The following is a 15,097-nucleotide window of genomic DNA, read 5'->3' on the forward strand; positions in this document are numbered from 1 at the left end:
ATATTAGCATTTCCCTCTGAGTTTTGAAATGTTTTTATAACTAGTCACCATTCAAATGAATGTCTGTTGCTCAGATGTTTTAAGCAGATCAGGAATTCCACCAAGGGTAAATCATTATTTCCATATGCACTAAGATAAGAGGCAGCCTAGTATTTTGCATAGGAAGAGCGCCCAAGTAGATTACCTTGCCTTTTCTCCATTAGATAAAGTAGCCACCTAGCTATAAAAACTATTCCCAAATTGCAGCTGAGCAAGTCCTTTTTTAGTCTTTAAGGCTAGGGACAGACATTCAAAAAGCCTGAGCCTGAATTGATTCAATCTTTGCAGGTTAGTCTAGCCTGCAAAGATTGAACCAATTTGGATGTGGATAAACATTCCGTTTTCAGTCCAAAACCTGCAGTGGCTCAGGCTAAAGACAGGGGCACTAAAGCAGCCTCCCTTCCCTTCTACAATGCTGAGCTAAGGGGGAGAGGCAAGGCCAGGCCCCCAGAGAGATGCTCTGATTAGGGAGGGGTTCCCACCCACCCCCCCAGCAGGGAGATGATAACACAGTGTTTATCACCCCTAACTCAGTGTTTATCACCCCATTAAGAAAACAAAAGCTTCTCTCATTAGTTCAAGCTCTTCTTAAACAGCTTTTTCTGAAGGAAGGAATAGAGAGACATTACCAGTTACTTGTTGATTAGCTTCAAAAAGCCCTAAACTGATACTGTGCTGTCTGCCTTTGTCCTGTCTGCCACAGCACAGACCGCAGTAAGCATGTGATATGTAGCTAATGCTGAGAGGTATCTGTGTAAGGCAGAGGAGAGGAGGGCGATTTGGATTTCTTACTTTCTGGTACCGATACCCAGAGGAAAAGGTATTCTATGATTCTTTGTATCTAATAGCTTACTAGTATTCTCACAACTTAGTTTACAAAAAACTAAATATATTTCAGGTCTCAAGCATCTAATTACTGGTAAATAACAAAACTAAGTGCACAGTCTTAAGCACACATTTAAGAGTAAATTTTTTTAACAGGCTTAAAATTGCCGTGCCAAAGTTAACTGGAAGGTAGAGCACCCATGTATTTAGATATTTTGTTTGCTCCTGAAACCAGATAAATTAGGAGGTGTCATGAATGATACACATAGCCTCAGTTAATTACAGGCATAGCATTCATGCAGAAATACTGGGGGGGGGGGGGGGGGGAGAGAAGAGGTGTTGGGAAACATGTGCACGCACACACAATTCCCCCAAAAATTGAGTTGAAAAAAATTGTTGTTTTTTTTTTTACTTTAACATGGAAAACAAACAAATAAATAATATTATCTAAGTTTTTAAATTTTAAGACACTTTACTGATTTTGTATATATTAAGTTTCATAACAGTCTTCCATAAAACTATTTAAGATCACATCCATTTTAACATGTGTATTGAAAGAAGTATCAGTCATCTATAGCCTGGCTGAGGAAAATTATACTTTAGATATTTTAACTCAATATAACAATGTGACAAAAAACAAAAAATAAAATTGGAATAGGTTTGTAGTCTCACTTTGTATAAAATGAGACATAAATAGTCTTAAGCAGGTAGACATCTATTTAATAATATTTTTAACCATATAAATTTAATAGAATCTGCTACAGGTTTTTTTAAATCCAGCTGTAGGACTCTGTAGTAATCTTTCAATAGTAAAGAGGAAATACACGAGGGAGTCACAGCAAATATGCAAAGCTTCCACCAAAAAAAAGTTGGCATTTGTATAACTATTGTATAAATATAAATATAACATATTTCTTTTGACTACATATTTTACTGTTTCCTAATTGAGTAGTAAGTCCTACTAAGGTTATATTATCCAAACAGTAAATAATACTTAAAAGCAAACCACTATAGTGCACAAAACTCAAGGGACAAAAACTAAGTCCAGTTCCGTCATTCAAGTTAATTTTTTGGCAGAATTATTTATAGTATAACTAGAAGTTAATTAATAAGCTACAATCTGCTCCTGCAACTAGTTCTGTCTTAAGTGTCACTGACATTTTTATGGTCCCTAAATTGTTAAATCAACTAAAGTCCTAAGAATATTATTATAAAGCTTTTGAACTTAATGCTGTTAAATAAGCCAATATGAATTACACATACAACATTAAATTAATAAAAGATGACACTGATTTCCCCAAACTTCTATCCTTGGAAAAATATTTTTGAAATTAAAAAGGAGATTTGATTACATGCATTTTTATCCTCCACTTCTAAAAATAGCAAGCACCTATATACAAGCTTCCAGTGAACGGTGAATTATCAGGGAAAAGGGAAAAAAATTGTATCAGTACTTATCACTCTGAACTTAAACTGTGAATTGTGCAGTGTGTTTCTAGAGCTACACCCCATGTTTTCCATACATTTTAATCTTAAGAAAAATATTAAACCAACTTATCAGCTACTTCTGCACCATTTCAACAGCCCAGAATCAGCAAAGCCAAAACTGCTCTGCCCTGCCTTCCCCTATTCAAACGGGTGGATAAAAGAAGAAACCTGTTTTAAGCAGCTCACAAAGTCAGCCTGAAATACCAGGCAGCAGCATGGCTGATGTGAACTAAAAGTAAAAAGTGATTTTACTTAAGACCCAAGATCTGGCCCCACAGTGTTAAGCATCATGGCAGTTAACATGGTAGTTAGCGTATTTTAGGACAATGTTCTTGATACAGAATAAAACCCTACATACTTATACATTTTCTTATACATAAATGATAAGTACAATTTAAATGGAACTTTTATTTCTCTGCTGTAATATTTATGGTGTAAATTAAAAACTAAACATTCCCGCTGTAACCAATTAATGGGGAATTTATTCTGTAGAGCAAATCAATACCAGAAATATTCTCCTGGAACTTCAGATTTAAATATACCAGCATCCACCTCCAAAAGGAACCAGACTCAACCGAAATGACACAAGCTTGACACAAAACTCTGGCTGTGTCCTTTGAATGTAGGTTCAATCAGTAAATGCCTAAGGATCAAAACAAAACATGCAAAGTAAAAGCCAAGCTCAGGTTTGTCAGAGTGACTAAATTTGACCTTTGGTCAGAACAATATTTGTAGTAGTCCAATCTTAAATGACTGGACCCAAAGAAACTGAGATTATGTAGGTAGCTAACAGCCTAGTCTTTCTGGGCTGCCTCTAAGACTTGCAAGTCAAAGGAAGGGGAAATTATTTTACAAAATTCCAAATAGAAGTACTGCTGGGGTGAGAGGCTGAAAATCTGAAATACAGTTCCTTCCACAGAGCACTGAAAGACCTATCTGATTTGTCACGAGACAACAGTATGAATTCTTAAACAACGTCCTTTTACTTTATGCTTTCTTGGGAACCATGAAAACCTACAGTAATTTCTTGCCTCATTCTGATGAAGTTGTGCAAGTTGAATATGTACAGAGAACGTCTTTACCAACAGGTATTCAATGAAGAAGATGACAACATACACATTCGAAGATCAAGAAGAAGAGAAGTAACAAATGTAAATGTTATGTTAAGAATTCACATCAGGCATACAATTAATGCTGCTCTCAGGAAAATGAATTCCAGCTGGATTTGCCTTAAATCCAGTCTGGATTTTGATTACAGCTTGCTCAATCAATTAGTTATTCAAAAACAAAAACCAAAACAAAAAACTGACAAGCAGCACTTCAGCCAATAAGTAAGCTCCAAAGAGAAAAATTCTTGAGTGTAGTTCCAGCTCTGGCAGAACTCTGGCTGATGCATCCTGTTATTACTGCAAGATTAATTTCTAGAAGTACTGTAGTTTAACGGTTCAGTTAAGGGATGCCCTTATAGCATAACACGTTTAATTACTGTGGTTTCCCTCTCAGTTACAATGTAATGTAATGTAATGTAATGTAATGTAATATACACAAGCTTTTAATTCCTCTTTCATTTGCTTAAAAAGCTATATTTATATTTAGTAACAAAGTCAGCATGTTTTAGCCTCCTCTGTACAAGTATCGAAGGACTTTATAAAATGAACTAGAAAAATAATACTATTGATGTAAATATGTTTTTTTAAACATATTTAAAAACAAAACAATATATTCCAGTGGATATGAAGTTGATTGTTAAGTGATTATAGAAGAGGCAGAAGGGAGTCAAAACTAGTTTAAATATATGAAAGTAAAGAATTGTGGATTCTAATTTAATTTTTTTTTATTCACAATTGTGCAACTTTACAGGTACCAGGGAGCATTTTCACTTGAAGCAACATACAAAACAGTCTACAAGAGATACTCCATATTTAATGTGGAAAAACCTTTGTAGCTAGTTTGCCAGTTTATGGCACAATAAACTGACTGCATGTGTGGCATGTTGCCATCTTTTGTATGATAAATATAATGTCTGCCATTGGCCTAAGGTACATACTAGAGAAGTCTGCTACTTGCTTAGTAAAGTTGCTAGCTGTATGCATTTATTTTGTATTTAAAGTGCACGCTTATTACATAAATATTTTCTCTTAGTTTATTTTGTATAATTTAGGTACTTTAAGAATAATAAGTTTTCTTATAAGTTTCTTTCCAGCTCATCCTCATAATACTGAGCAACATTTAAGCACTTGGCACAATATTAGATATGCTCCAGTACTTCACTGCAAGCCAAAAAAGAGAAAGTAACACATTTTATCTCCAATATTTAGATAGTATCATACACATGGTAGTTTGAAATACCTAGCAATCTCTAAATGAAATACATGTTAGAGAATAGCTCCCATTCTTGGGAAAATGAGGAAGATACCACCATTCTGTCCAGGTTAACTAAAGAAAATTAAGCAGCAGCAAGTATTTGGCACATTTTATCTGAAGACTTCAGAACATTTTGCAAACATTTAATTACGTGCTTCCTGCACTTCTGTGAGGTAAGCACATTTTCATTCCCATTTTGCACAGGCAAGAAATAAGGCACATACACAGAAGTGAAGTTTGGGGAAAAGTATCAAAGTTACTTAGGCACCCAAGTTGCTGTAGTACTTTTGAAAGTGTTACTGTACATTAAAAGCAAGACACAATACAGAGTAACCAGTAGAGAAATTAATAGCCTAATTAATATATGTAGGCTTAGTCTGTCTGTGTGTCTGTCTATGTGCCTGTCTGTCCATAATGCTTTTGCCCAACTGTGCATGCACCACTGAGAAGGTGGGAAGAGATTGGCTGTGCGGGCCTGGGCTGAGCAGGCCCACATTTGCAGCAGCAGCAAACGCACCCCAGCTGCCCGAGCAGCAGGGCTTCCCCATGCCTCCCTCCCCCTGCCCACCTCTGACTCCTCCCCAAACCAGAGGAGCTACCTCCCACCTCCCTGCCTGAGGATGAAGGGGGGGATCATGGTGGCGGCACCTCCCCGCCACCTGGCCCCAATGCCTCCCAGAACAGCAGGCAGGGAGGGGAAGGCAGAGAGGGAGGGGAGGTGAGGGGAGGCAGGTGGGTGTGGGCCAGGTGGACAGATATGGGGTGGTGGAGCGGGGCTGGATGCAGAGCAGCAGGGTGGTGAGTGGGGCTGGATACAAAGCGGTGGGGGGGGCATGCAAGGCTCCATCCCCACCCGACTCCCCTTCCCCCCACTTCATTCTTGACGGGCAATTTGCTAGCAGGAAAATAAAAATGTTAGAATAGATTCAATCTTAGCCTAAGTACCACTATTTCTCAATAATACATGCTTATTTCACAGAGATGTTGCATGTGTAATTAAATGTTCGCCAAAAGTTTTGACACTTAGATTTATTTGCTGTGGTCACTCTTATTCACAGCTTGGTTTGGTTGTTATCAATTTAAATTAAGCAGATATTTTAAATAAGCTGTAATTTAATCATCTCTACAGAAGGATTTACAATTTAAATTAAAAAACAAACACAACAAAATTCCAAAAGACCACAAAACCACACACACACACACAATCAAGAGCACATACTTTTGCATAAAACTATTGCAATGTCATGCATAACCTAAATTTCAATCTTTTTTCTGGTCTCCATCATATACTACTACAGTTAGTATCCTCTGTCAGCAAAGGGGCCTATCTTTAAAAAGACGTCAAAACTGAAACACAAATTTCTCCATATGACTATACATTTCATCCCAAAGAAGTCTGCATTTCCAACATCTTTTTGTGACTTTGGTAGCTTCATTCCAGCTCTTTTCAAGGGAATTAAATACAACCAAAATGCCAGTGCAATTCTGTTTCTATTCTATTTATAAGAAACACAAACTAGAACCTAGAAAATAAAGTTGTCGTCAAACTGCTTCTAAATCACATTATAAAATATTTTTAAAAGTTATACCACAATAAGCATGCTAAAAGGTCACTGTTTCCTATCGTCAAGTTTGCAGAGCTTGCTCCCCAGTTAAATTTGACACTGTAAAGATAGTTGTTCTCCAGTGGTTAATAGTTCAGTAAAGATGCAGCCTCCACATTTAGCTATACTTTGGCATGTGTACTTCATTGCTTCTATGTCCATATCAATTGTAACTGGTTTCCCTATTAGGGAAACATTTCCTGTGGTAATATTTGAAAGCAAAATGGAAAGAACAGAGACTCAACTAGATATTAAATGTGTTTCCAGAATTACTATTAGTGAGGCAAATGCAATCTGAATAAATCAAACATTTTTAAAGGGTATGCATATCAATACCTTTTTTTAAAAGGAGAGGTCCAGGAACATATAAAACAAAATCTAGATAAAAGCACATAAAACATATCTACAATTTGGAAGTGTGCACGTGTGTGGTACATATATATAATACTACACATGCAATAAAGATAGTGCAACAGTAGTACAATTCTGATATTTTACTGTTACTCAATTACAAAATGGAAATGTAAAAAAAAGAGGTGCAAAGCAAAGCCGAATGTAAAGCTATAGATAGCCCTAGATGTATCATTTTCAAGTGCAATTATTTCACTTTGCAACCTTAGGCCCCTGGCAGAGGTTATGTTTCAGATGTGATTAACCAGTTAATCATGTCTTAAGTAATAACCCAGCCACAGGTGCATTTAATTAATAGTGAAATAAAGCAGAGAATAAGCCACAAAGTTATTATGCAAAAAAGGTGTAATAACTTTATGGTTGGTTCCTACCATGACAGACTGAACATGTAGCCAGCCCCAGGAGTTTGGATGCACTCCTGCAGCTGGGAACCTGGTGGGCCGATCAGGACTCCTATAACTGGGATTTGGAGCTCCTATGACTGGGAGCTCCAAATAGCTGATCATAGGTCCCAGCTAAGAGTAAATGGAGCCTTTGGCTTGGCTGCACTCCTGCATCTGGGAGCCCTAATCAGCTGACCAGGGCTCCCAGTCACGGGGGCACCAGCAATATAGTGCTATTAGAATCTCATCCCAGATCCCATAATCGTACCTCCTGCCATGCACACATGAGAATATATATTATACATTTTTGAGAAACATTATACACTGTGTATGCGTTTATTCAGACATACCAGAACCAACTCTTATATCTACTAGAGAAAAAAAAAACATTTTCCCCCCCATTTAACATGGAGCATGAAGGAAGCCCCTCATCTTGGATTTGAATACATATGGGAGGAGGGGGGAGATGAAAGACGAATCAAAACTCAGCACATACAAAAGGTAGAGTACAGCAGAGTACACTCACAGACATTATCAGACCTTACTGTTACTGTTCTAACTGTAACAAAAACATTTCCTTGACAACAGTTTCACCCCATCCACCAAATTTAGTGTTTTATTAGATCACTGTCACTGTAAATTCAATTTAGACATGCTTTATAAGACTATAATATGGTGTCTCTCACTGAACTCTTCTGAAAGAGCAGAGGCAAACTTAAATTGTCCTGGGCAATATATTTTAATAATGACCATATTTAGAATTCTAGTTCAAAATTTAAACAGTTTTGTACTCTATGTTATTCACATATGAGAACTACTTTGCAACTACGTGAACCTTGAGGACACTGGCTTATGCTTAAATGGTTTCTGACGTTTCCACATATAAACCTAAGCAATACCATAGCTAAAAACAGCAAAAACTTTGACATCTTTTAGAAACTGCACATTTGAAAAGAACCCTCTAAATGAAACAGTGAGCATTCCATGTCAAAATATAAAATATCATCAGGATTTATCCCTTAATTTATTATCTTTGCATATAACTGAAGACTAGATTTAACTTGCATTTGATGTCTTTAAAACATCTTTGCTAAGGTCTATATATAAAAACAAAATAAAATTGTAAAATATTAAAAGCATCATTTCTACACACAGCAATTACTGGTGTTTATTTTGTTTCTTAAAATAATAAACACAAGACCAAAAATCAGTTTTTTAAGTGGGCTGATTTTACAATTCACAGTAACTCACTCAGTCAACTGACACTTGTGAGAAGGGTATTTTTGATCCTTTTGGGAAAAAAATTGGAAAGCTAAACTTCTGATCAATTCACAAAATAGACAAGATACCCAGAAAAACTCAAGGCTGTTTTAAGCAAGTTGATATTCTAGTCCTCATTTGATCTGTTAAACATAAGTACTGCAGAATGTTGTTGATGCTACTGCACGTGCAGACAACTGTTTCAGTAAACCAGAAGTCTGCAAGGTGCCTGAATGTCATAAACACTTCCAATACACCTTAGTTTATTTCATTCTTAAAAAAGAGCAAGAGAAAAACATGAACATTCCCTAAATTGGGATTAAAATTCCACAGCAATGTCTAGGCTAGTATATTTGAACAATACAGTTACCCATAGAAGAAAGGAAAAAAACCCCAAATGCATAAAAACCTGTTTTGTGCTCCCATCCATGGCTCCCCAACTATTTTTCTCCTAATGGCTGCTTCTTCCTCTCTTACAACTGTCACAGGCCAGAGGTAAATCACTCAGTGCACCATGGTTGACAACATCACCAACACACAGTGCAGAAAGCTGCTTTCCTTAACCTACATCGGACCCCAGTCCTGGCAAGAAAAAAGAAATGCTTTAATTTAGAGCTATTCAGGAAGAAATGTTTGCCTGTGAAGAGTCCAAATTCAGTGTAACTAAGGAATGCAAGCCATCTTTCTGCTTGCATCTTTCTGCCTGGGCCACCTGGCAATAAATACAATACTTATATTCTCCCTTTTCAGATATAAGGTACAGATGCGAGAGGTGTTAGACAGAGCTAGCGATCAGAAACTGGTCTCTACCCATAACAGAACAGAAGTTCAGTGCGCACAGACTGGTTTAGAAATGACAGAACCTGGCTTAAGATTTCCCCCCTCACCAAAGGACAAACGTGTTCTGTTTGTAAATTAGGCAGTTTACAGAAAACCATGCAACTTGGATGGATTCTGCCTCAGGTTTTTTGAATGTCTGTACCTAGATTATATCAAACTTTTGAGAAACCTAGCAGGTAGAGATCATCTGCAACTTCATCCCAGCCTATAACTGTTGTTACTAAATAAGCAACACAAGAAGAGGCTGATTTCCATTAGAAAATATGCAATTACATGCGACTGCAGAACAAATAAATTAATACCTGCCCTTGTTTTTAGGTCATATAATCCAAGAAACAAGTCAATTATTCAATAAATCTACAGCTATTTATAAGCTTTCCAAAGCCAGTGGTATTGCCAATACATTTCCAGAGGTGACCAGATTCAGAAAGAACACAAGAGATTATATTCCAAAGTATGTTAACCTTCCCTCTGCCCCCATGAGTCCCACTCAGGAACTTGTGTTATAGGACTGACCTTGAGAACTAGTCATCCAAAGCTCAAATGGAAAATTTACTTGGTCTGGTTTTGACACAGTGAGAGAGAATTGTCCCATCTTATTAAACTTGGGCATATTTCCAATATAACATTTCATTTTCTGTGTGTATATAAATAAATTTATGCACATGCCTAGACAGAGCATTTATAATGACAAATTCTAGAAAGATAAATGCAGTGATGCTCATAAAAGGGCCACCCAAAAAAAAAATCAAACACAATTGATTGATTACTTGAGGTTTCTTGATAGCCTTCTTGATGGCAGATTTCAAATAATGCGTCTATAATAAAGAAGAAAACGAGCAACACAGTGTTGCTGAAAGAGGAAACTATAACACAGTTCAAAACCCAAAGATCTCTCCTCAAAAGTCTTTCTAATATTTCATGGGTGGTTTATTAAGTTTTTATTAAACCATTGGAATACCTGACCAGTCTTTTATTACCATAATAAATAATAACAATAATAATAAAAAATGTGTGGCCCTAACAGTCAACTGTATGGATGTAGCAAGCTGTGTTCTCCTTTCTCCTCTCCCTCAATTTAGGAAAGAGCTGGCACTGGCTTAGGTTCAGTAGAAGAACAGCCCTTGTTTCTCTGTACAATACCAATTTAAAACAAACTGAAGTTATTGAAGAGACTTCAAAAGCTTTTTTTGTTCAGGCAAGTTTTCTACAGGTAAAATAATAATAACAATAACAAGATTTTAATTCAATATCTCAATTTACAAAGCTGCATGCACTAGGAGAGAATATTTTCTTCATCTATTATAAATCACAAAAACTTACTACAAAGAGGTAAGCAGTATGCAACCAAATGTGGTTAGATCTACCAGAGGTTACTCTCTCCCAGTTCTTGTTTCAATTATTTAGGATTTCATCTCTGTCAGACTATATACCCTTTACAATCTGCTGTGGCTGTACATACCCCTATCTTTGCACATGCTAAGGAATTATCCAGGTTCTACTGTGGTACTTGAGTGTATTGGCCTATTCCATCCCCTGCATTGTCAGCAAGACTGAAAAAATATAAATACATAAATAACCACCCCTTCATTATCATACCTTTGCATTAAAGTATATTTATTACAATGAAGTTGACTCTCAATCTTCGCCTTGATAAACTAAATCAAGGGGGCTTGATCTCAGCTACACCAATGTAAATTTACCCAAGGCCCTCAAGTAGCTACTGATAATGAGCATGCATGCACACACACAAATTTGAAGAAAAAAAAAAAGTGTACTAACAAAGGAACATACTTATCGGACAAGATTTAAAACAAAAAACAACGATACCGCCCCCCACTCCTCAATACCAAGCAGCCACCTGCAGGGCCATATCCAGACGCGTATAAATGTTTGGCTCCCTGGGGACTAGCAGTGGTTCACCTTGTGCTGCTGCTAGTTGTCCCTAGGGAATACCTGTACCCCACATGCTCTGGCATGCAGCAAGTAACCACTGGTGGGGTAGGGGAGGCTGGGGTCAGCACTGGGCTGCACCTAGGGAATTGACGGCCTTCTGGGGCTGCATCAGTGGTGATCCTTTTGCGCAGAGCCTGGCCAGCAGAGGAGTACAGCTCTGGCTGGCCAGGTTTCAGCTTTGGGCAGCACACACTGCTGCTGCATATGCCACTCCACTTATTTTTTCCATGGGTTTTCTGACCCCTGGATGTCCCCTTGCAGTGCAGAGAGCAATGGAACATGCGGTATGTGGCACCACAGACGTGTCTGCAGCGCCATGTTGTGCATGGCCGTGCTCATCTGGACGCACCCCAGGAGTCTAAAATCAAGACTCCTAGTTCTAGCTTTAGGTATCTAAAGAAGTGTAGTGATTTTCAGAGTTTGTGCACCCATAGATTTGCATTCACTTTGTAGAAAAATCGTGGATACTCAGCACTTTTCAGAAATTTTACAAATTAATTATGTAACTAAATACAGCCTTAGGACTGTAAGTCTAGACTCTTGCTTTTAAAATCTTGGCTTCAGTATCTGAAAACTATTTGTCTAACTACACCCTGCATATCTAGTCAAACAAGTTTTGTCAATATTTACTTTTAACTAACAGGAAAAGAAAGAAGCTGCCATTTGCAGCTGGGGTTCATATTTGGAAATAAATGCTTAAAATTTACTTTTTGTTTCTGGGAGTAAAGAGATGTGAGCCAGTGGGTGTTGACTCATTTTCAATCTGCACAAGGCAGCAAAACAAGTAAAAACTAACTTTCTGCTTATCCAAAAATACTTTACAAGTCCTATGCCTTGAAAGCAGACTTTGCATATCTAACACTAAAATTTCTGTATAGAGCTTTATTTTCTAGAATTTCACTAAAAGGTAGAAGATAGGGCAATGTTGCACCTCTTTTGGACTCAATGTGTCCCTCAGAAAATGCCAGCTCTTAGCTTTCAATCATTTTTTGACTATGAAAAAAATACAACAATTATACTGCAAACAACTCAGACTACAAGTCAGAATGTTTCTGACACATTGGATTCCTATTTTAAATCTCTGGGTTCTCTCATGAATCATGTGTGGGTGTTTCTACACCTAACAATGCTAACTAACATTGCACAGCATTCTTAAAAGGCACTTTGGCTGAGAATCATCAGGTACATAAAGATGTTACACTTAGATGAACCTAACTAGCGTTAGGCCAATCTAAGTGCTGATCTATGCATACATTTGGGGAGGTAAGATTGGGCAAAAAAAAATGACCAGCCTGATATAAAACTTAGGTCACTTGAGAGGTCTAAATGTCTGCCAAATGTTGGTACATGTTTGGAGTGATTCCCTGAAGCTGGGAAAGCCCAGCTACTTGCCCCAGCCCTGGAGCTGTATTTTTCATAACCCTCCACTACCACCCTTCTCCCTCAAACCCTGACCAGCTCATTTTCAGCACCCCCCCACCCAACTGCTTCCCACATCCCCAAACAGACAGCTGTCCACCTCCACCCCCTCAGCAGACCCACTAACCTCCCTCCACCCCAACTTAGATAGTGTTTCCAATGCACCTCCCAGTACCAGCAAACATGCACCAGTGGAACCTAATCTATACTCACACAGCTTAAAGCTACATGACTGTAGATCGGGTCCCAGAAACATCAGCACATGGCCACTGTTACAGTATAACTCATTCAGAAAGGTATGAGCTTTTCTAGGTTACAGCCTACTTTTTCAGATGCTATGAATGGGCTTGCAGAGAGCAAGGGTACTAAATAAAAGTAATTTAAATACAAAGAATAGGGAAAAGAAAAGGAGGGAAGCAGGGCGCACTGATGACAGAGGATAAGGTGGGTTGAAGAGATAAAAAGGGATAAACAAAGCAGTTAAACTGAAGGAATAAAGACTGCTGACAGATATAGGGGGTGGGGAGGGGAAAAAAAGTAAGCAGGTCAGTTCGACCTGGCTTCCCAGTGTCTGTATAAATTGCCCTGCTGAGGCACCTGATCTATACAGAGGTTAGGCAAGCCAGGTCGAACTAATGTGATGCATCTTCCGGGCATGTGCTGCACTTGGCTCAGGGGTGCGCCAAGTTTAAAGTAAAGTACTGGGGTTTTCCCCCCCCCCCCACATTTGTAAGCAGCCATGGTTACTAAAGCTAGTCCAAACATGGGTGCCAAGTGGCAGGGGGGCAATCCCCACTGCCCCCCACTGTGCGGGAGGGCTCTGCCACGAGCCCCCAGAGGTCCTGATCACTGCTGCTGCAGCCAGTGAGTGCAGTGGGGGGGGGAAGGGGGTTGTTCTGTTTTGTTTTTAGGTGCCAGGAGGCTGAGGCCAGGCAGGACAGCCATGGGGGCTTCTCCCATGGCCCCCCTCACCCAGGAAGAGGCAGGCACAGCTGAAGCCATAGGACAAGCCCCCATGGCTGCCCTGCCTGGCCCCAGCCTCCCGGCACTTTAAAAGGAGGGCTGCAGGGCTGTGCCGGACTCTTCCCAGGGGCACCTACAAGACATCCCCAAAATTTCCGCAACGTTCCAGATCATTCTGTTTCATTTCAAAGATGTTTTGGAACCTTCCATTTCATTTTGGATTCCGTGTTTCAGGCGCTGAAACAAAACAGTTGTCAAAATTTTGCACACAGTCCTAATGCCAAGATGCTGGGGAAGTCTGGTTTAACTTAAACAAGGAAAGGGTCTGGGACAGACGTTGTATACACCAGTTTGACCCAAATCAGTTGAGTCCGATACTACGTTCAACCAGGTTCATCTCAAAATGGTTTCAGTCATTTTCAAACTGGGTTATGTGCACTGAACATCTGTTCTGTTACAGGTTTAAACTAGTTTCTGATCACTTAAACCAGTTTGTGTAATGCGCGGCCCCAGCCTAAAATTGTAGCCTCTTGTCAAACTGTAGACACAGTGGATGTCAGGAGTACAAGCATCTTCCTCAGAAGCTGAACAGATGATTTGTTGGAGTTTGATATAAAAGGTTCCCCACTCCAGCATAAATTATGATTTCAGCAAAAGAAGGGATGCTAAAGTACCATCCTCCTCCCCAACTGCACAACAGAATTGAAGGAATAAAAAATTGCTAGGACTTACATTTTTAGAACTGAAGTTAACCCGTATAAGTAAACCCAAGCCTCCAAGTTTGAGAGAAGGGAAACTTTGGTGTGTGAAAACTTCATTTTGGACAAATAGCTTCTCCACTAATGCACCATTCTGAGTGAAAGGCAACAAGTACGAAAGCGCTGGGTGGTGTTAACTGAAAGAATGTATGTGTTGCTTAACAGGTGGTGACTATGACCATCTTTTAACTAGTTGGGATGGAGAAGGTAGGAGGAAGGAATTGGTTGACTGGCACTAATGTGCCTTCTTCTGGTGCATATTAAAGCATGCCTAAGCTTTTTGAAAGCCTCCATGTCCAGTTAGTTTGTCCTGATCTGCTTGAGATTGAGGTGGTCCAAAAAGGTGGTAAATGAAACCTGAGATTTCACTGGGATATTGTTCCCAACAGGAAAGGAAGACCTCAAATGTTTGAGGACTCAGGTCCCTCATCTTTAGTCAGCTCTATTACCCAAGTCCTTAATTTCTATGAGCCTATGATCCCTCCTGGGCAGGGCTGAAAATCTTCAGGGGTAAGTAAGACAAAGAATGGTTTAGTGTTATGAGCTTCATTAATCTACACTGGAACCAAGTACACCTGAGACAGTAGGGGATAGGCAAGTTGCATCCTCTGAGTGTTTAATACTATTGCAGACTGTCTAATGTTCATGTTCAATCCATACGGACATTCAGTACTTTGTATCCAAATACCAAAAACAAAAATATGAGTACCTATGTAAGCTAACATTTTGAAAGAGCATGGGAAAAACACACACAGTAAAATATTTTACTGCAGATATATAACTTGAT

At 38.8% G+C, this 15,097-nt stretch overlaps 1 protein-coding gene across 3 annotated transcripts in view; it reads right to left on the reverse strand.

Moving 5' to 3' along the window:
- Nucleotides 1-15,097, reverse strand: part of INPP5A (inositol polyphosphate-5-phosphatase A) — a 457,340-nt gene that overhangs the window by 401,044 nt on the left and 41,199 nt on the right. The window contains exon 1 of one of the 3 annotated variants that reach the window (XM_019484184.2): nt 8,784-8,919. The exons of the other annotated variants lie outside the window; for them this stretch is intronic. Coding sequence (XP_019339729.1) covers nt 8,784-8,804 — 21 coding nt within the window. The 5' untranslated portion in view covers nt 8,805-8,919. Of the gene's footprint in view, nt 1-8,783; nt 8,920-15,097 lie in introns of those variants that run through there. 3 annotated transcript variants of the gene reach the window in all.

The sequence above is a fragment of the Alligator mississippiensis genome, chromosome 6 (genome assembly GCF_030867095.1).
Source record: "Alligator mississippiensis isolate rAllMis1 chromosome 6, rAllMis1, whole genome shotgun sequence".
In the NCBI taxonomy this organism is placed as follows: Eukaryota; Metazoa; Chordata; order Crocodylia; family Alligatoridae; genus Alligator; species Alligator mississippiensis.